Raw genomic sequence first — 21,041 nt, forward strand, 5'->3', positions numbered from 1 at the left:
ATAAATATAAAGCAGTTCATTTTCCTCATCACAGCAGACAGGTTTCTGATATAAATAACAATGTGTGAGTGTGGAAAAGCATCCTCAGTGTTAAGATGCAAGGCACTGTGATAAACAGCATCAAAAGACTTCAAAGCAGAAGGGACGGCATGTGAATACAGAATGTCCTCATATCAAATACAGAGATAACTGTGGATTGTACAGGTTTTTTCATGTTATCAAAAGAGAGGCTGGCTTTGTACAGAAAAAAATCAATTTTTATCCTTGACATCTGGGTAAAGTGGTCCACATGAGCCTTGAATGATAATCTGCTATCTTCCAAGGTTTTTGTCTGATGGTACAAGGGTTCAATTTGGGTGATGATATGAACAAGTTGTTCTCAGCTAAAACCTTTCAAGAACAACAGCCTCAACAAGAAAAACAGCCTCATTTTCAGCTTCATGGCCTGATGTCTTTTTCACCTTATCCAAGAGGATTTAATAAGCTCTCAGGGACTTGATACAACATGACAGGATACAACACACTATAATAAGGAACAATAAGTGAAACAATGCACTGTGATGTGATACAGCACAATATTATACAACACGATGTGGTAGTTGTATGACTGAAATGTCTGAATTTTCTTTGGCATTTCAAGGACATTTCTCGCTCTCACGCCACTTTTTAAACAGTAGCTGGCTAGCCGGTAAATCTAACACATCTATGTTTATTCTAGTTCTACTCACAAATTAAACACAAGTCAAAAATGATCAATAAATCATTCATTTTTAAAATTTGTATTGGTTTGATCATAACAAAACAAATGTTTATATTTATGTTTGATTGTCATACAGTTTGCATGAATTACCCCAAATTTCTAATTGAATATTTCCAAAATTCCCCAGCTTAACTTCCTATGGAGAGTTTCCAGAAAATCTCCAGAAATTTTCCACCACTTTGATGTGATGTGTGATGACGTGATCAGAGCTAATTTGATACAACTCCAATAAGACAAGTTTCAATGTGGTCTTATACTGTACAATGTGAAGCAATATAATGTGATACGCTGTGAAGTGATTTGATAATTGATACAGCCAGGCAAGACACAAAATCTGATCTAGCTCATCTTCATTCCTGGCTGTCTGTAAGTGATTTTAAGAGAAATTCTCCTATAAATCCACAGTTTTTCTCTTCCTCTGTCCAGGTTTTGTGAGTCTCCCTCCAGTGACCCTGAGTTGCCAGGTGGGCGTGGCCGGGGGAAACGGATGCGAATGGCCATGGCTGAGCGGCCCTGCATTGAGCCAGCGCCCGCTGCCAAAGTCAGGGGTCTGTCACAACACAGGAGCCGTGGAGGTGGTGTTGCTGGAACCGCTGCACCTATCCACAGCAAGGGACGGAGAGGCAGCCTGAACCTCATCAACAGCAACTGCCGAACTCCACCTTCTTTCTTCACTGTGGAGGAGGTGAAATCCTCCAACAGCGCCTCCACCCTCTCGTCTGGGAAGCGAAAGAACAAACCGCCGGCTGACCTGGACCTCAGCCTGGTCTCTTCTGACGACATTAAAAACGGAAATGGGAAGAGGATTCGAGCTAAGTCCCGCAGCGCCCCGTCCACGCCACAGGGCAAATCTGACCCTTCATTCATGGATCCAGGAGGAGGTTGTGCCTCCTCACCACCTCCCCCACCCATTCTCATCGACTGCCCCCACCCCAACTGCACTAAACGCTACAAGCACATCAATGGACTGCGCTACCACCAGACACATGCGCACCTGGAGGTTGAAGAGCAGAGGAAGCCTGAGCTGGAGCCCATGAAGGACGGGGAGAGTGAGGAACGACTATCAGACTGTGAGGACACCATCAGCAACATGACATATGACCTCTCAGACACAAACAACAACACTAATGCCAACAGTTCCTCCAAGAAACCGGCTCCTCTATATAAGGTGACCACGGTAGGGTCTCCTAAGAACAGACGGCTTCTCCTCAGTACTGACCACAGCCCCACAGCCAACTCCAAAACCAGAAGAACCTCACTGCTAAAAGATGGTCTGATCGATGACCTCAGCAATCTGCCCATCATCTCCAACATGACTGTGGTTCTTGAGAACTGCATGGTTCCAGACAGGAACTCCACGGTGGAGATGCCCAAACTGGAAGCCGAAGGTTTGATTGACAAGAAGGGAGGTGCATGTGATAAGGGCAAGAAGGCCAACGGGAAGGTAGAGAAACTGTCCAAGTCGCGGGCCAACCGGCCAATAGCTCCAGCCCCTGCTCCTCCCAAGCTGATCGCCATACCCAACGCAACGTATCCCACTGGCACAGCCGATACTGCCACCTCACAACAGCCCTCTCCCATGGCAGCTGTAGGCCTCACAAGTAAAAACCTTCCCCTGAAACCCATCAAACCAAAGCTGAGCATCGTTGTGGAGCCGAGCCTTGTCAAAGCCACCCTGGTTACCTGCAGCAAAGAGACCAGGAAGAAAGAGAAACGGAGGCTGAAGGACAAACATAACAAAGATGTGCCAACCAGGACGCCTAATGGAGACAGCAGTGGAATCAAAATGGAAGATGTTGGCGGTGGATCTAAAATGGGTGTTAAGGAAATTTCTGGAAGCCTTCTGAAGGAGCACCTCAGTAAACAGGATGTAATGAACGGACTCACAGAGAGCCAGGAGAGCAGGATGGCCAGTATCCGTGCAGAGGCCGATAAGGTCTACACCTTCACCGACAACGCCCCCAGTCCCTCCATCGGCAGTTCATCACGGCTCGATGCAAGTGGTAGTTGCCTGGCAACAGCAGACAGCAGCAGCAAGAACAACAGCCCCGCCTATTCTGACATCTCAGATGCCGGGGACGACGGGGGATCTTCCGAATGTCGTTCGGATGGGCTCAGATCCAAGTCCAGCTCCTCCGCCTCTTCTGAGGTGAGCTCGAACAGTAGCCACGGTAACTCTGGTAAAACCCCAACCACAGCATGTGTCCCATCATCAAAAGACCCCCAGTCCCCGTACTACCACAGCTACGAGCCCTACTACCTGCAGGGGTACATGCACTCGGACAGGCAGAACAGCAGCAGTGTTGCTTTCCACAAAAGCTCTGCCCATGACGGCAAAGGGAAAGACAGGAAGGAAGAAGTGAAAGAGGATGACAAAATCTCCTCCAACGAGTTCTCAGACTCTAAGAAAGGCGACGGGCCGCCTCAGTCTCAGCTCCAGCTGGCCATGAGTCAGACCCAGACCGCCTTGGCCCAGTCTCTGTACTATGGCCAGTACTCCAGGGGACTTTACATGGACCAGAAACTGTTACTGGCCTCCAAATGCTGTGACCAGACGCCCAGTGCCAAGCAGAGGGGTGAGAGGGGACAGGGGGTGAGAGACAGTGAGGACGTTAAACATATGGTCGGGGGTTCAGCCAGTGGACCCATGCTAGGTAAAGGTCCAGACGGTGCTAAAGGTTGCTGTCCCAAACCCGTCCTATCTTACGTGGAGATGAGTGAGAGAGGAGAAAGGGGACAGAGTCTGGGCTTAAAGGCTGTGCACGGTGGCATGGTGGACCAGCACCAGGTCTCGATGAAAGACTGTGATGACATCAAGTCACCCTCCTCTTCCTCTTCTTCATCACTCCACAACCCAAACAGTCAGACAGATCTGGACTCAAATGTTTCCTTTTCCAGTGTAAGTTTCTCCCTCTGTCTATAACCTGCCGCCGCCGCTGATGGTGTTGTTGGTGTGCTTTAATGACTGTTGTTGAGTGTCACAAAGAGATTAATCACATTGTGTACAGCTAAACCAATTGGTGCTAACAACAAAGACCGTGTGGCTTCTGTGGTGCTGTAGCTCTACTTTGGCATACTACTTCAGTCATTTTGGTTGAAATCAAAACCATGTAGTTTGATTTGATGAATGCAAATGTTTTTAATGTTTAGAGTGAGAATTAATGGAGGAAATGTGTAATTCCGACTTTAGCCGTAAATGTAAGACAAAAACACACAAAGCAAGAAAGAAAACCTTTCTAATACATAACTGTTGGTTTTGATATGAGCCGCTGTTTCTTGCTGAAAGCTTGTACAGATTTTTAACCATGTCATCCCACAATGCATTTAACAGCTAACTCTAGCCATGCTGGGTCATGTACAAAGGTTGTATGAATTGAATGAAAGCCGTGTTGGGGAGAGGCTAGGTTGTGTTTTCCTTCAGTTTGGCCTAAATTCTGCAGTTGATCGTGTGTGAGACGTGTCTTGATTCGTGTCATTGAGAGGGACGCCACACTCCTCACATCCCACCTCTGAATGGCCGCCTGCTGTTGAAACGTCGTCATCCTTCATCAACATCACACCCAGAGCCAGTGATAGATGGTCTGTCTATGGCTCTGTTCACTCAAGTACACAGTGTTTCCTCTATAGTCATTCAGCAGCGGTGGGCCACCGCAGCAAGAAATTCTCCACCCCTGGTAAAAAGAATATGTACGAATGAAAGTCATAAATTAGCCTTGCTCTCCCTCCAAAAAACTCAAAAGAGACAAAACGCTAAAGGGCTAACATTTAGACGCATTATGAAAAAGGTATTTAGTATTAGCTCTGCAACTGGCCATATAAACAAAAACTGGGACAGAGACATGGACCGAAGTTGAACTGACCTCAAAATGACTCCCACCCACCACTGTTAACAAAGAATTATAGGGGAAACACTGCAACTAGCACCAACACTTGTCCCCATCGATCTAGCCCTCAGACGGCCCCGCCTGGGCTCACCGCCTCGCTCACAGCAAATACTCAGAGCTACAGAGTCAACATGGAGAGGAGGCCGAGGAGGGTGAAGCAGACAGGGGAAAAGAATGGGGAGTTACCCTGGAGCCTGCCGGGGCCAAGATGACCGCAGGAGGAGGAGGAGGAGGTGGAGGAGAGAGAGGAGTGGGTGTGGGCGGAGATGCAAAAAAAGCCAGGGTCCACGGATCCCACGATCTCACACCAGCCATCGACGCAGAGGATTCAGATCGGCTGGAGGGGCTGGACGATCAAGGCCAGGAGCCGATAGGAGGGCTGTCTGAGGAGTCCCAGAGCGCCCGGGCAGCAGTGTCTCCTCCCATGACCCCCCAGCAGCCCTACATCCAGTACCAGCACTCCTCCTACCCGCCATACCTGGCAATGTGTGAGAGTGGCGGGGGCTCCTACAGAGGGGTGTCCCCAACCCTGGTCCACAATTATCCAGGTAAGAGTCTGAGTAAAGGGTTGGGGTTACAGTAAAGGAATAGTTTGGCCTTTTTTGAAATATTCTATTGCAAATAAGAAGGTACAGCTTACGACTGGAATGTGAAATATTGTGTTGGTGCTACAGTTTAAGTTGAAGAACCTTAATGCATTGAAGTGTCAATTAAAGTTGAAGCAGTGAAAGCATTTGAAATGTCAGTTTAAAGTTTTAAGCTCTGTAGGCAGTTGAATCATCAGTTTGAATCTAAGCGTGGAAACAGCTGAGGAGAGAGAGATGAAAGCAGCTGAGATGCCAGTCGATATATCAGCCATGAAAGCAATTGAAATGTCAGTTGATGTTTAAGCTGTGAAAGCAGTAAAAAGCTAAGAGATAAAAGCAGCTGAACTGTCATCAGCTGTGGAGCTCTTTTAATTTTGGTTGTGTGGCCCTCATTTTCATCAGACAAGCCCTGATAAACCCACTGTACGCTGCCTGCTCAGTGTCAAACAGCAGACAGACACAGTTAGACACGAGCTGTGGAGTGAGGGATTTAACAACAACTCTGCCTCCTAGAAATGTTGTGTCTATACAACTAAACTGCAGCAGCAAATATGTTTTGTAGGAAACAAAGCTTTTGTTGGCAAAACCACAGATGGGAATGTAGTGCTTCACTCCACTCCAAAAAACGAGAAATTAGGATTGCAACAAAACGTAGAGTTGGTGGAGACCAAACCAGAGCTAAAAGGAGAGTGAATATTGAACAGTATTGTTAAATACACTCCAAACAATCTTCATAAATATTAATATTTATTCAAGACTTGATGTTTTTCCTGTGTAGTGACTTTTACATTTTGTCAGCATTCATTATGTCAGAACAGGTGTTACATCAGTATCTAGAGCAGGAAATCTCACCTTGGGATCATTCTGTTTATACAGTGATTTTCAGCACAGAGAGAAGTGCTGCTGTTTATTGTTGTGTGATGGTTTATAATGCAACTGCACACAGACACAGTCTCAGCGGAACACACAAGCCATACATATATATTCAGTATTCTGAAGCAAAGATAAACAACACAGGGACTTTGCAATTCCATGATAAATCACCTAACAATCATGGCTGGTGCTGGTATGGAGAGCTGCTGGAAAACTGGTTCACTAACGTCTAAATCTCTGACGCTAAAGAGAAAGAGAAAAGCTGTGGTGAACAGCAACAGCCTCATTTAGCAGCTGCTTGCTAATAGCTACTACACTCATCATTACTCAAAGCAGATTTGTTAACAAAGTGAAGATTGGCTGACTTCCATTAATAATGAGGGAACAGCCTGTAATGTATTCGGTAATATTTATTTGTGATGTATATTAAGGGTTTTAAAAGGGTCACTTTAAATTTACCAAATAGCATCAATGCCATCATCAAATTGTTAATCTAAAGGTTTTAACTGCTTCAGTTCATTCTCAAACGCTCTTAAAACTCTGCATGAATTTCTGTATTACTTATCAAATGTGGGATGAACCCAGTAAAGCTTATTAAGTATCTAAGCTGCTGCTGAATTTGCACCATTACTGAAAGATTAAGGACCTTTTATAGTACAAATTCACGGGTCAGGATGATTTTTTTCACCTCAAAGAAGAAATACTTGGCTTGCAGCGCCCTCTGCATTACAGAGACCGTTTTAAAGTATGGAAGAGGAAACAAAACAAGAAATAATTGGAGATGCATTTATGCACCCTCTTCTTTGTTGTAGACGGCCATAGAAAGTCACTGTTTGCCTGTGTGCATCTGTGTGTGCGTCCGCCAGGTTTCCACTATCCTCTGTACGGTAAGACAGCGGGCAGGGAGGAGTCGGAGGTGACTCCACCCGGCAGAGGAGGAGCAGTGAGCAGCAAGCAGAGCGGCGACTCGTCTTCGTCCTCGGCCATGGAGCTGCTGCAGCAGCAGAGCCATCAGTACCACGGAAAATCACCTGCTGTGAGACACCGCTCACTTTTACTGTCACATCCACACTGCAGCTCACAGCATCACACCTCTAAATGTTTGTTTCCCTTCACACGACAGACAAACCAAATGCTGCAGGGATGTATTCCAGTAATGAAGGTTAAACACAACAGGAGTCAGAGTGAAAATCTCTGCTTGTAAAAAGTGACGATGCTGCAGCTCCACTCTGGACAGTTACATTTATATTATAGTTACATTACTGATGTAATGTTTCTTCATATTACACCAGGCTGACACAGGCTACACCACATCGACACAAAACGTATAACATATCAGTAAATATACAAACAGATGTAAACAACAGACACATTTAAGAATGCAGGAAGAGAATGAATGTTGCCCAGAGGGAGGTTATATCATTTGTCAATCAAAGTATTTAGTGTTCGACAAGAAATAATGTCAGTTTTGTGCTTTCCAGGCAGCTGCTGTTTCCCATTTAATTAACAACAATATTAAATTCAACTTGCTTGAGATAAATAATCAGTGATCATCACCACCTGCTTTTTTCCTCTCAGAGTTATGTTATCCATCCAGCGCTGTTGTTAGTGCAAATACCAGAAGCTCTGATTAAAACTGAGTGCCCTTTCAACTACGTGTTTGCTTTTCATAGTGTGGTGACACAGATGAAAACCAGCAGCTGCCTGGAGGGAAATACTACAGCTGACTTTGGAGAATTGTCAACAAGAACTTAGAGATGCAGTTTTCTGATCCTTTAGAGTTTAGCTTTAAAATTCATTCTTGACCCTGGAAACAGTAGATTATTCTGTTCAAGTACTTTTCAAGTGACTTATCTCTAACCAGTTAATGATGATAAAAGGCCCTGATGATCCATCCATTAGCTGTACCGCTCATCCTTTGAGGGTCATGGGGGGCCGGAGCCAATCCCTGCTGCCACTGGGTGAGAGGCAGGGATAATCCTGGACAGGCCTTGACTAACATTGTATAACTGCTGTGGCGTTTAACTGCACCACATCTGCGTGGTGCAGTTAAACGATATCACCAGGTTGAATTCTGGTGATATCAAAATAAACTCAACAAAACACACAGAGAAATTCAGCGTCATCAGCCCACGATGTTAATATCCTCCTAATGTGGCTGTAAAGAAAAGACACAGTGTAAATCCAGGTGTGTTTCTGTGTGTGTCTGTGTGTGTTTGTGTTTCTACAGCCTGGTGAGAAGGGCTCCCCTGAGGGGGAGAGAGAGACGGAGAGAGAGAGGAACCACGTGTCGTTCGCCCGACACCTCCACACGCACCATCACACACACCTGGGTATGAGCTACAACCTGATGTCAGGACAGTACGACATCTACCAAGGTACGACACAGAGGTCCCAAACATCTGTCACACTGACTGACAGACACGCCCATTAACAGGCCTGAAAATAATAGAACCAAAATAAAAACGTGGTAGAGCTGTCACATCAAAAAATAAAAATAAAAAAACAGAAGGCCTGTAGTAGATCCTGAGCCACGAGAGCCTGTGTCAGCAGCTGCTGCAGTGATATGAGGATCCTGAAATGCTTTCCACAGACAGAACCAGGAGACTTGGAGCTTTCAAACAAAGTAGAATTTGTCATGGTTGTGGGAGGATTTAGTGCAGTACAGCCCAAAACACACCTAAAGTAGTACAGAGACCAAAGAGTCCCGCGGGTGGGACGGTGTATTTTAAAAGGTTAAATGTCCTGAAATAAATTCAACATTCAGAACTGAGTGGTTTTTACCGACACCATCCATCCCAGCAAAATGCTTTGCTAGCATGGAACAAATGGGCTGTTATTAGCAGAGTACATCTTGACCCTTAGCCACCATTTTTTCCACCAACATTGTTTGTTCGGACTTTTTCTGCTCCTAAGAGGTTTAAACAGACACAGCGATTTACTGTTGTTGCCTGAATTTTGACTGCGAGCAAAGTAATTATTGTCAAAATGTTGAGGAGAGATTCATTTATCTTGACGTAAGGACGTGGGGCAAAAACAAGCCTCTAACCCTCTTTATCCAGGATGTGCAGTTGTTCTCTGCTGGAACATTACCTAGCTCCAGATCTGATGTGTGGTAATTTGATTAAATTTTACTTATGCAACATTTCACTGAACTAATGAATGTCTTCAAAGCAGATTTTACCTCAGGGACTCGCTTTGAAAAACAACCTCAAAATCTGGTCATAAAGCAGGACCCTCTTTATCGAGTTCATATTGTGCTGTAGTCGTACATATTCCCAAACAAATGATCCGTTTATCTAATAGCACACAGCACAGTTGGGCTTGTGGCAGCTGACATCTCAGAATATGAACAGAGCATCAAGTTAAAACCTGTTTTACTCTCAGTCAGATTTTCTCACTGTGTTCTCCCTCCTCTGTGTGTTGAAGGGTTGAGCTCCAGGTCGCTGGTCTCCAGTCAGCAGGTGTCAGGACACTCCTCTACTGGTGGGTCTGAAGAAACTGTGAAGCTACATGTATGTGCTGTTACCATCAGACTGTGGTCAAATAAAGAAGACAGCAGATGGTTTGAGCCCAAACATGCCCCTTATACATACTCATTAAAACAACTTGATTTCCATTTTTATGTTTCTTGCTTTTGCTTTCTATTTTTTATTTGGAGTTTTATTTCTTGTGGGCCAGAGGACACAGTCTCTCAGTTTCTTTAGAATAGAGGAACAAGACTGGGTCCAGACTCATTTAGCAGTAATGTTAAAGGACATGATAGAATTTACTTGTTTTTGAAAAAGTAGACTTAATGTGAAGTTCCATTTCTCATTTACCAGTTAAATGTGGTAAATTATTGTTCTGCCTTCCATTAACTGCTCGAAACATTTAATCCTTATTCCCTTACTCACATGCTTCTAATTTGCTAAATTCAGAATTATGCTCCTGTCAATGATTAAATTGAGCATGAATGCTCATTAAATGAAGGCAGCTTCAAATATGTCAGTTTCTACAATGCCGGCTTAATCGAGTTAAGATTAAATTCAGCACGCTAACATACATAACACTGAACAATTAGCCTGAGTTTTCTTCTATTAAAACCATGACACAAACACACAACCTTTAGTGGCCAATTTAGCCTCGTTGTGTCTTTTTCAGCTTCGATGATCATTATTTGTTCGGTTTGTGTGCTGAATATCTTCTTCAGCTCAGTGCTGGTCCTAACTCACTTAGTTTGCATCTTATGAAATGAATTGGCTGAAATTTTCTTTTTATAAAATGCAAACTGAGAGCAAAACGAGCTGGAGAATTCTCTCATCTTCACACCGTCTGCTGGGTCAATAAATCTAATATCTAAACCTCCTCTCCTGGGAATGACAGCACGCTTCTTATTCGGCTCTGTGACGCTGCCGCCTTGTTGCTTAAATTATCCTCCAGTAGATCATTACCCACTCTGCAGTGTTTTCCATATATTTTTCATAGGCTATATATCACTGCCTTTGTTTGAAAGAGTGAAATAATGCAGAGGGTGCTGCTGCCAGGCAGTTAAACAGCATAATGTGATGATTACCTTACTGGTGCAAAGACTGCAGTCGTCTATAAATGGTAATTGCTGTGAAATAGAGGAGATTAACAGGAGTGACGCTGAGAGTTGAAGCACAAAACAGCAGAGAAACGAAGAAGAACACCAGGAGTTCTGTAAGAAAGACAAAGCAGTGATGGCTGCTAACATTTCAATCCTCATATCTGAAGATCACTAATTAATTATCTGCTTATCTTCAGCCATCAAACTGTTTGTTTGCATTACAACATTAATTATCTTGAAATGATGGTTAAAATGAAAATAGAACTTTTGTCCAGGTGTTCTCTCTTGACAGCAGTGATTGGGATAATGAGATATTTCAGTCACCAGAAAACAATGATTGGTGTCTTGTTAATGTTATAGTGAAATCATTATGTTGTGAAAATGGATGTAAAAGTTGAAGATGAGCGTTTGATATCTTAACATGACAAGATAATTAACATGTGAACTCTACAGCACAACAACCATAGCTGCATTTGCTGCTCTCTTGTCTTTTATTGTCTCATTTTGCAACTGCACTGCTGCTCAAACAAGTAGCTCTGTGTTTCCCTACATTGTTTTTCTTCTATATTTAAGTCCTGGCAGCTCATTCAAGTTCCATCCAAGAGAATTAGAAATCTGCTGATCGTCTCAATCAGCTTTTGAAGGTGAAATGTGTTTTTAAAGCTTCTGTAAAGCTGTCACTTCTCCAGTGCTAAAAGTTTGTTATGGTTGAATGTGATCTTCATTGCTTTAACTGCAAAGCTCATATATTTTACATCAGTTTTGACCATTTTCCAACAAACCCTGAAACTGAAGTGACCATGTGAATGTACCTTGAGCCATACGTCATCATGGTATCCAGGATAAACGCAGGCTTTAGGCTGTCGGACGGTCACAGATCAAAGAAACGGTTTCACGTGGGAAACAAACAGTGGTGTGTGCACGTGTGTGAAAGCTCTGTGTTTTGTGGACGCATCTCATCCATCATTACTTCCTCCCATTGTAATTAATATGGCTGGTAGAGGTGACCTCACAATAAAACGTAACTGTAACTATGGGTTGTAATAACCTGCATGGACAGATGACCTATGGGCTTGTTTTGTGCAGGACAGTCGACTATTTTCCTGACCATGTCTAGTTTTTGATCAATTATCTGTCTCCCAGAAAGCGATTAGATTAGATTAGATAGTCTGTTTAAATTGTTCTGATAATTAACTTTCAGAGACTCCATTACAATTAACAATTTTCACCACCACCCCCTTTCTTGTGAAAGTTATTTTATTGTACCATTTCACTGCAGTTAGATGCAGAGTTAGTTGAAAGCTTTACTTTGCCTAAAACACTTTCTCCTCGCTCAGACATCTTTGCTTCCATTTGTGTTGTCTAGAGCTGTAAGCACTTGTTCTTTCAACTTGGTAAATGGCTGGTAAATGGGAAATGGCTGTATTTATTTAGTGCTTTTATTCAAAGCACTTTACAATTTGCCTCTTGTTCACCCATTCACACACACACACACACTGATGGCAGCGGGTTCCCATGAAAAGTGCCGCTCTGACCATCAGCAGCAATTAGGGGTTCAGTGTCTCGCCCAGGACGCTTTGACATGTGGATCAGAGGCGCTGGAGATCAAACACTAAACCTGTGATTAGGACTCACTCTAGCTCCTCTTGCATTTTGTGATTGACTTTGTGTGTAGTACCCACTCTCCAGAAAGTGTTCAGTCTGAACTTTTATCCTCTTGTCTCCACAGAAAGTGAAGGGAAGAAGTAGGACCATGTGACCACGTCTCACATGAGGAACGGCAGATTTATCAGACATCAATTCCATGGTGTTGAATAAGCTTCGCCTCGCTGAGAGGCAGAGAACAAAAAACAAAAAAACCTCTTCATTTCTTACTAATGACAACCACCTGTTTTATAACACATCACCCAGGAGCAGATGGGCCAACAGAGGGACAGACAAATGAACGGATGGCAGGATCGGGACCTTTCTGAAGGAGGAACTACCTGTACAAATCCACAATCACAGACTTTTGAAGCTTTCGGTTTTGCAGAGTTTTGACGGAAGCAGGCGGTGCGTATAAAACAAAACATCCTGCTGTGCACTCAGCCCGACTGAGGCTGTGGTGTTCAACTTTATAAAATGCACATTTATCGTAGTGTATTATGATGATGATATGATTGAATGTACTGATGATGACTTACTTTATCCCAATAGTGTTGATCGTTTTTTTAAACTTCTATTGGGAAACAGCATTAGGAAGCTAAAAAGTCTATTATTATCCTTATTATTCTCATTATGATTATTGAAGTGGTCCTCCTCCCTCCATAGTGCTGACGCTACATTTGTATTACTAACCTGTACTTGAGCGTAACCATGTTGATTGTATTGTCTTTATGTGAGAGTAAACCTTCACATCAACCTGCCCAGTGCCATGTAGGAACCCAGTGGTGTATATATTCTGTACAGATTCATGGCAGAGCACTAACATGCTTTATCGTACTCTATGTTGATCTCCATCAGCCATGCAGGGGAGCAGCAGGCAGAGCAGGGGAAACCAGCAGATCCTCAAGGTCTTTACTAGCTAAATTCACTTCATCTGCAGTAGTTTGCCACTGATGTTGAATTTATGACATATTCCATTTGGTGAGAGCAAAAAGTCAGTGAGTTATTTGGTAAATTTAAGCCCCAGTTTGTGCCTCTTAAACACACAGTGTAATTTTCTGCCACTAGGGGTCTCTCAATCAAAACAATAACAGAAGACATAGTATAATGATGAAGTAGTGTGGAATCATGGGAGTTGCCTTCACCACTATGGTCATCATTGCAGTTAGCTTCTCCTGATTGGAATTCCTTCAGTGTCCGTCCAGAATTTATAATCTGTAGAGGTCTCCCCCTCTCCAAAACAAACGGACCAGGCAATTAAAACCAGTAAAAACACTGAAAAAAGGAGTTTCATCTTAAAAATAATCCTGGAGGGGCTGTAAGCCAAGCTGCTGCTAACATTTATTTGGCTTGTTTCTCTGATAACTTGTGATCCAAGTGTATCCAAGGGGATAAGACACCATTGACAGAGGACCATAAGAAACGGGCCGGTACCTCGATTAAAATGATGAATTTCTTTAGGTTTGAAATTGCTAGAAACATTTGGGATTATGTAAGAACACAACTCTTTTTAGTTAATTTAATGTGCGAAGGTTACATATTATACCTTTAATTAATCAGTGGAGACTTTCTAGCCACATGAAGCTCTAGGGACGGCATTGTTGGTTGGTCAGTCCACCAGTTTGGTCCAGGCTGAAGTATTTTGACAAATATCAGATGGATCACTCTGAAATTTGGTAAAGACATTCATAGCCATTAGGTGGTGGATGCTAATGACTTTGGTGATCCCCCTGACATTTCATCTCCAGTGGCAGAAAATTTGGTCCTGAGTCTTTTTTTTTTACCGGTGATTATATTCTACCATCAGATATGAACCAAAGTTTATGGAAACTCTAGTGTACAGTAATTGGAATTTTGACCTGTTCCTCCCAATGTTTCCCCAGTCTGTAACCCAACAACAATGCACACTGAGCCAAGAAGCCATTCTCATTTTCAGCTTCTATCTTTGTTTGAAGAATGGTGACGAATCCTGGGTCAAATTTAGCATAAGAAAAAGAATCTGTGATGATTAAGGTCTTGTCTCTTGGTAAGAGTAGAACCACCTATAAGATTTGGACTGAGACTGGTCTACGTCTGCTACTTGATTGTGATCATCAGTCATCAGGAAACATCTTAGATATTGTAGCTGACAAAAAAATCTCTCCTCAAGGTCCATTTAGTAGCAGCTCTGTAGCTTTTGATCATTCCAAATTACCAATAAAGTCTAGAGATGTCATGGAAATGAACAATGACTCCATATAGTTCTCAGAAAAAAAATCTACAAACTCAATCTGCTGAGGAAGCTCATGCTACATGATTGAAAGCTCCAGTGAGATTTTGTCAACTGCTCTTTCCAAGGCCAAGAACAAACTTTGGACCTCTAAGTCAAATAAAACCAGAGGTACAAACTGGGGCAGAGTGGATGAATGCTAATAATCAATGCTTGTGAGTGATTCTGTTTGAATATGAGAGGTAGATATGCCAGTTGTACTTTTAGTCACTACACTTCTGAAGGACAATTCCAATGTTAACTGAGTTTTTCCTCATTTTCTTCAACATTACATTTACATTACCTCTACAGCCAGCATTATACTCCAAACTAAATGGAATTTGGTGTGTTTGCTCAGGTACAATAGTGACTTTATTACCAAAAAGAAGCTTTATCATTTGTCAGTTGAACTTTTCAACCAAATTTTCACACTGACTATAGGATTTAGTTTAATTCATAAAGGTCACCATTTGTCTTGTTTTTAGGAACTGAGAAATTGTGTATAAAAACATTTGTTTGCAGTGCCATATTCAACAGCAGATTGAGAACATGCTAAATTCAGTTTAGTTTAAAGTATAACTCTTCTTTACTGGGATCAAGTCATAATTCACAGCATTCTCATAATATTTATTTTGAGGGATAAGTTAAAAAAAAAAAGGAAAGGACAAAAAGAAAATATCATTTAACATGATAAACCAGCTGGAGTATAGTGATAAAAAACAATACGGTGATGCTGGAATTTAGTAGAAACTGATCACATTGGAATTGTCCTCAAGGTAAATGTCCACATTTCTACCATCAGTGCTCCCAGTGGGGATTCATCCTTATCTGGAATCCCACAATCCTTTGCTCTGCCTCTGCTCCCATGCCTTCTACAAGCTAACTAGCTCACTGCAGAGCCTCTGATAGACAGAACGGTCAGGTTTTACCCTTGGTGCCATCCCACTGCCACATCTCAGAGCAAGGCATTTGCTTGGGCATCATCCACATCAGCCTTTTACCAATCTGAGCCACAAACCACATCCTCGTCTCCAAAATCTGGTGCTGCTAGTTGTCTTTAACATCTGAACCACTTGCCACAGAACACTGGCTGATCCTGGTTTTCCAGACTGCAAATCTTGTCGTGAAAACTGGGCTCACAAGATTGCGTCTGCCAGTGTCTGTCTTAATCATCAATTTTATCATCCAACCTGGACCAGAATGTCTGAAACTCTCTGTAAAACTACTGGTAGAGTCAAGCTGGATATATGGCTGTGAAGTCTGATGCTGCTATATATGTTAGAAAATGATTTTTGGTTGTTAATAAGAACAGAAATAGTCAGAAAATGAATTTGGCAGTGTTTGCACAGATAGAATTACATATTCAAGACCAAAACGGAATGCCATATCTTGCCAAACTTCTAAAACGTCCAAATCATCATATCTTGATAGACCAATCCTCTGCAGTCTGTTAAGTCAGATATAAGATATGGCCTTGCTGTGGCCCATAGGGTTAAACAACTACTTCTGTCTGTTTGATGTGGACAGAAATCAGCTGTAGGTAGCACCTCTCAGATCAGTGTCAGAAACTGGAATCAGACCAGCATACATGGGCTGATTCTTTACTGTTACTTATAAGCCTGGCAACCAAGTGTGCAAAATTTAAGCCAGTGTTAAGCCGAACTATTACAATTATAGAAGTTATTTCTTTTTGATTTCATCCACTTTAGCCACTGCAACCCTGAAGGTCAACTGTTCGGCGGTGACATTGTTTTTCTGATGCAAACATGCCAAATTCATATACAGCCAGTCTAATTGAGCAGCTAATTTACATCAACAGAGCTGTTTGCAGTATTTTTATGAAAACAACTGATAGCTAGCTTGTTAGCAGTTTAATTTAGGAAAGACCTTGTTAACATGCTCACATCAGCTCCTGCTAGCAACATTAGCTAGTGTGCTAATTAGATGTGTCAACAACAAGACAGTTTGGTTAGCTGGTCTGCTAGATACTGAATGCACAACACAATCCAGTATGGCCATCAGATGTTTCATCAACTGTAAGCCATGATGCTGCATTCACATCATGTGGAATGGAAGTACAAGCTGTATTTACACTAACTTCCACATTTTGTAAATGCAGCGTAACGTTATAGCATTTTCTACAGTCACTGTGGTGCCAACACGGCTGACAATAAAACTGCAGTTGCCCAACTTTGTCTATCAGCAGCTCTGCCTCACTTACACAACACCTTACCTGCATAGTATCAGTGATCATTCTATTACTTGAATATAGTGCTATGAACTCTGTTTACAAAATGTCAACTTTTGGGAGACACAGTGTTGTCTTATAAAGGCTGCTTGGTATGTTCAGTTCATCCACCCGGTGTATCCATTTAATAACACACTGAAATCGTATAAACATGAAACCTGCTGTTGCTTTTTTATACTGTATATGCCTTAATTCATATGTTTGGCAATCATGATTAAAGGATGTTTATATATATTCTCTTGTCTCCTGAGTTTTTTTTTTCCTCTGAAGTGACACCGTTTCTGCAGATCAGAAGGCCACAAGATAATAACAGATACGATTATTATTATTATTAGTAGTAGTAGTAGTGGTAGTGGTAGTAATAATAGAATTGTGCTTGTACGTGCAGTTCCACCTCCCACCAGCAGGAGGCGCAGAACAATTAACCGTCACCATCATCACTTCCGCTTTTGAAAACAAAATGGGTGGCGCCAAAGCTTGACAACAAAGCGGCTGTTTGCGACGTACAACGGTCAAAACCTCAGCTGTTTGAGTTTTATGTCCTCAAGTAAATTCATATTTAAATAGAGGTTTAAATCGGACTTTGACAGTTTGAATAAACACTCGGAAAGTTTCTCTTCCGTGTGTACAAATGTCAACATGGCTTCGAAGACAGACCAACTTCTTATCGTTGTGTCCATCCTCGAAGGTAAGCAGGGTAAACCTGATAAACAGCTGAGAGTTCTCCTCTGAAATAAACTACACATCTTATTTTGACAGCGTTAGCCGATATGAGATGCTTTTGACGCGTTTATTATCAGTAAACAGCGGGTTTATTACTGTCCTAAGACACTGATTAAGCAGCTGGGTGGAGCAGCCTGTTGCTGTTGGTGATGTTCGCTGTGTCAGTTAAATCCACCCTGAACCGATCAGTAAGGAGCCGGAGCATCTATCGTTCCTGTCACTAAACACAGGTTTGAAAGGCACATTTAACACAGACAGGACTTTGGACAGGTGCTATAATATAATTACATTTAACTTAGTCTGTACAGATTACAGTTAACAACAAAACTGATGGCCTCCCTGGGCTAATAAAATATTAATTACATACAAAGTCTGTCCATATAATACAGTTCTATTTCTGTTTAGTCAGAGACCAAGAAGAATGAAGCCATTTGATTTAAAAAACAGAAATACAACTCTAACAAATTTGATATAAATCTATGGAGAGATGCTGCCTTAGAGGTTTTATTGCTCTTACTATGTTGATCTATCTACAGAATAGACAATACTGACGACAGTATTATAGATAGACTGTAAACCTGTATGAGGAGTATAATCCAGGAGGATGCTGAGAAACTTCTAGATGCTTCCTCTCCACCTATGTCAAATACAGTGATGCAAACTGCTTCCAAAGACGCAGAGAGAAATGATCACATAAGAGAAATAGGAGTCTACATGACATCAGGTTATTTGCTGTTGTTACAGCAAGTGCAGCATTTTGTTTTTTTCCTTCTAAACCCACGTTGAAATTAAAGCCATTCTCAGGCTTTGACTTTGGTGAAAAGTCATTGTAACCGGTGTGTGTGGGACATGTTTTAGAGAGTAAGGCTGTCTCTCTTTCCTCAGGTCGGCACTTCCCAAAGAGTCCTCGCCTCAGTCTGGTGGTTCAGGCGAGCTTTGACGGAGAGCAGCTCGCTACAGACCCGGTAGAGCACCGAGACCAGCCACAGTTCAGCACCGAGCTGGCCTGGGAGCTGGACCGCAGGACGCTGCACCAACACAGGTCTGCATGTTGTCACAAAGTGCCAGGATTCATTGAGCTGAGAGGAAGATAAGATGATATTTAACTGAGAGTCACAAACATGAAGAATTGGTTTCACAGCGGTTTGAAAAGCTTGAATTACTGAATGTAGGGATGGACAATGGACAACAGTGTAAAATGCCCATTACTGAGGCAACATCATCAAATGTGTTGTTTTGACCAGTCAGCAGATGAAGATCCAAAGACATTCAGTTTTCAAAAAAGTATCAAAGAATTTTTGTACAGATATTTCTAAGTTGTGTTACACTGATGCACCGTGACGACTCTGTCCTCCCAGACTGCAGAGAACTCCCATCAAGCTTCAGTGTTTTGCTGTCGACTCTGTCAGCAAGAAGAAAGAGAGCGTCGGCTACATCGTCCTCGACCTCCGATCAGTACAGGAGGTCAAACAGGTGAATGTCTCCCTGTCTGGGTCTGGGTGGTCGGATGAGACCAGTAAAAATAAAAGTCTGTTTTGAAGGACGTAGAGATGAGTTTGTTTCTGTGTGTATCTCTCAGGAGCCTCGCTGGTATCCTCTGCTGAGCAGTAAATACACCAAACAGAGACCAGCGCTCCTCCTCAGCGTGGTGCTGGAGAACGACACCAAGCCCTCTGAACCCTCTCCTGATAGGTTCAAAGCCAGGAAGGCCCCGCCCCGACAAGGTCAGCTGCTTTATCAATACAGTTTGCTTTATTTGTGCTGTTCTCACATTAGTCACTTGTGTAAAATTCTTAGTTGATTAAATTAAATGTCAAGCTAACTGACACATTCAGCTGTTTGAGTCCAGGGATCAGACTTAAACTAACACTTTGGTGACTAATTTTCTTTGGCAGTCTGTCCACTCTGTCTCTCTGGTAAGCTGTCAGTGCTGTATTATACTCACACTGACTCACAACACACTCAGTGTTGCTATTTAAAATTCACTCAACACTTAACCCTGTGTACAAACTAAACGTGATTTTGAAGCCCTCCTCACACTGGACTCATCACACGTCTGCTGACCTGTGTAGGTGTTGCTGTGAATCTGTGTTGTCTGCAGAGTGTAAAACGTCCAGCAGCAGCCTCCTGAGTGTTGATGCCTTTACAGCACATTTTATTCTCTTGTTCCAGACAGTGATTTGTTACTGTGAACAGCACTTTTTATAGTATTTTTAAATACTAAATGTTACGAGAATCACTGGCAGCCGGCGCTTTAATGGTGTCTAGGCTCAGACACTCTTAAACCTGAAGTGTGTGAAGAACATAGTGATGACTGAAGGAAAGAAGACGACTGACTGGAAGTTGGCTTTTACTTCACTGTGAGCCTGGCACCACTCAGCTCATCAGGAACAGACTGTTAGATCATTTCTAATATTGCTCTGATGAACTAGTTCTGTTTGAGGAGGTCTTTGAAAGACATATAATCTCCAAATGATGCTGCTTCCACAGTGAGGTGACAGATATTTATTATCTTATGTGTGTGTGTTAACACCCCACCCTGTACTTTGTGTGTGTGCAGTGAATCCTGCTAACCTGTTAAAACCCCTTCATGTATCTGTCCTGTTTAAACTGAACTGTGCTCTGTCTGTGTTGTCTGTGGTTGTGCACAGAGGCAGATTCACTTCAGTTTCAGCTCCAGTTGTTATTAAAGCATGACTCTGCTAAAGCCAAAGACAGTAGAGAGGACTCATCTGAGGGTTGAAGTTTTAAATAGTCAGAAGAAGTTCACAGTAAATCAGTGAAACATGGGTAAAATGTGAGTGTTACTGCAAAGAACAAACTCTCTGGTCTCAGTTTCTCTGCCAGATTGGACTGTTTAATTCAGATTTTTTTATGTTTTATTTAATGTTCTGTCTTGTTTCCTGTGTGTGTGCTGGTTTTCACACCTCCTCTGCTCCTGTGCTGCAGGTTCTCCAGCACTAACCGAGCTGCTCCCAGACAAGCTGGAGGCCGTACTGAACCCAGACCAGGGTTACCATCAGGTCGGACCTGCAGATCACTGCACAGACATGTTTGTCCTGTCCATCACTGTGGCCTTCGCTACTAAACTAGAACAGGTGAGCACAGTACTCTGCTATCTCTGGCTTCTGACTGATAAGTTGCAGGTGTGTTATTTCTCTAGATAAAGTAGCCGACATGATGTCACACACACTTTCTCTTGGCTGGAATATTTCACTCTTTGTTCCCACTGTCATTGTGAGTGTTGCTTTTTCCACTTGTTCACATGTAACAATCCCAGCTGACTTCAACATGCCCAGGCCTTGAAAACTGGGGGGGGTCGATTTTACCAGTTATTAGTTTAGTGATAGAAAGTTAATCAGTTTTGTCTTGTCATTGTTAAATGAATAATTTGGATTTTTCTGACTTATTTTTCAAATTTTCCAATATTAAACTTTCATGACGCTGAATGTTAAAATAAATGTAAAATGGTAAAGTAAAGCAGAACATTAATATTTAGTGTTG

General features: G+C 42.4%; 2 protein-coding genes across 4 annotated transcripts in view; both read left to right on the forward strand.

Moving 5' to 3' along the window:
* Nucleotides 1-17,048, forward strand: part of znf608 (zinc finger protein 608) — a 52,310-nt gene extending 35,262 nt beyond the window's left edge. The window contains exons 4-9 of the mRNA XM_018673743.2: nucleotides 1,187-3,659; nucleotides 4,709-5,192; nucleotides 6,971-7,140; nucleotides 8,335-8,482; nucleotides 9,534-9,590; nucleotides 12,404-17,048. Coding sequence (XP_018529259.1) covers nucleotides 1,187-3,659; nucleotides 4,709-5,192; nucleotides 6,971-7,140; nucleotides 8,335-8,482; nucleotides 9,534-9,590; nucleotides 12,404-12,423 — 3,352 coding nt within the window. The 3' untranslated portion in view covers nucleotides 12,424-17,048. The remainder of the gene's footprint in view (nucleotides 1-1,186; nucleotides 3,660-4,708; nucleotides 5,193-6,970; nucleotides 7,141-8,334; nucleotides 8,483-9,533; nucleotides 9,591-12,403) is intronic.
* A 227-nt stretch (nucleotides 17,049-17,275) lies between these two features.
* The window catches only part of LOC108881667 (centrosomal protein of 120 kDa), a 29,323-nt gene continuing 25,557 nt past the window's right edge, over nucleotides 17,276-21,041 (forward strand). For all 3 annotated transcript variants that reach the window (XR_007814386.1, XR_007814387.1, XM_051074867.1), the window contains exons 1-5: nucleotides 17,276-17,502; nucleotides 18,423-18,579; nucleotides 18,896-19,010; nucleotides 19,117-19,261; nucleotides 20,487-20,635. Coding sequence is in view for 1 of the 3 variants with exons in the window: in XM_051074867.1 (XP_050930824.1) it covers nucleotides 17,454-17,502; nucleotides 18,423-18,579; nucleotides 18,896-19,010; nucleotides 19,117-19,261; nucleotides 20,487-20,635 (615 nt within the window). In the remaining 2 variants the exon portion in view is untranslated. The remainder of the gene's footprint in view (nucleotides 17,503-18,422; nucleotides 18,580-18,895; nucleotides 19,011-19,116; nucleotides 19,262-20,486; nucleotides 20,636-21,041) is intronic.

This window comes from Lates calcarifer, linkage group LG13 (assembly GCF_001640805.2).
Source record: "Lates calcarifer isolate ASB-BC8 linkage group LG13, TLL_Latcal_v3, whole genome shotgun sequence".
Taxonomy (NCBI): domain Eukaryota; kingdom Metazoa; phylum Chordata; class Actinopteri; family Centropomidae; genus Lates; species Lates calcarifer.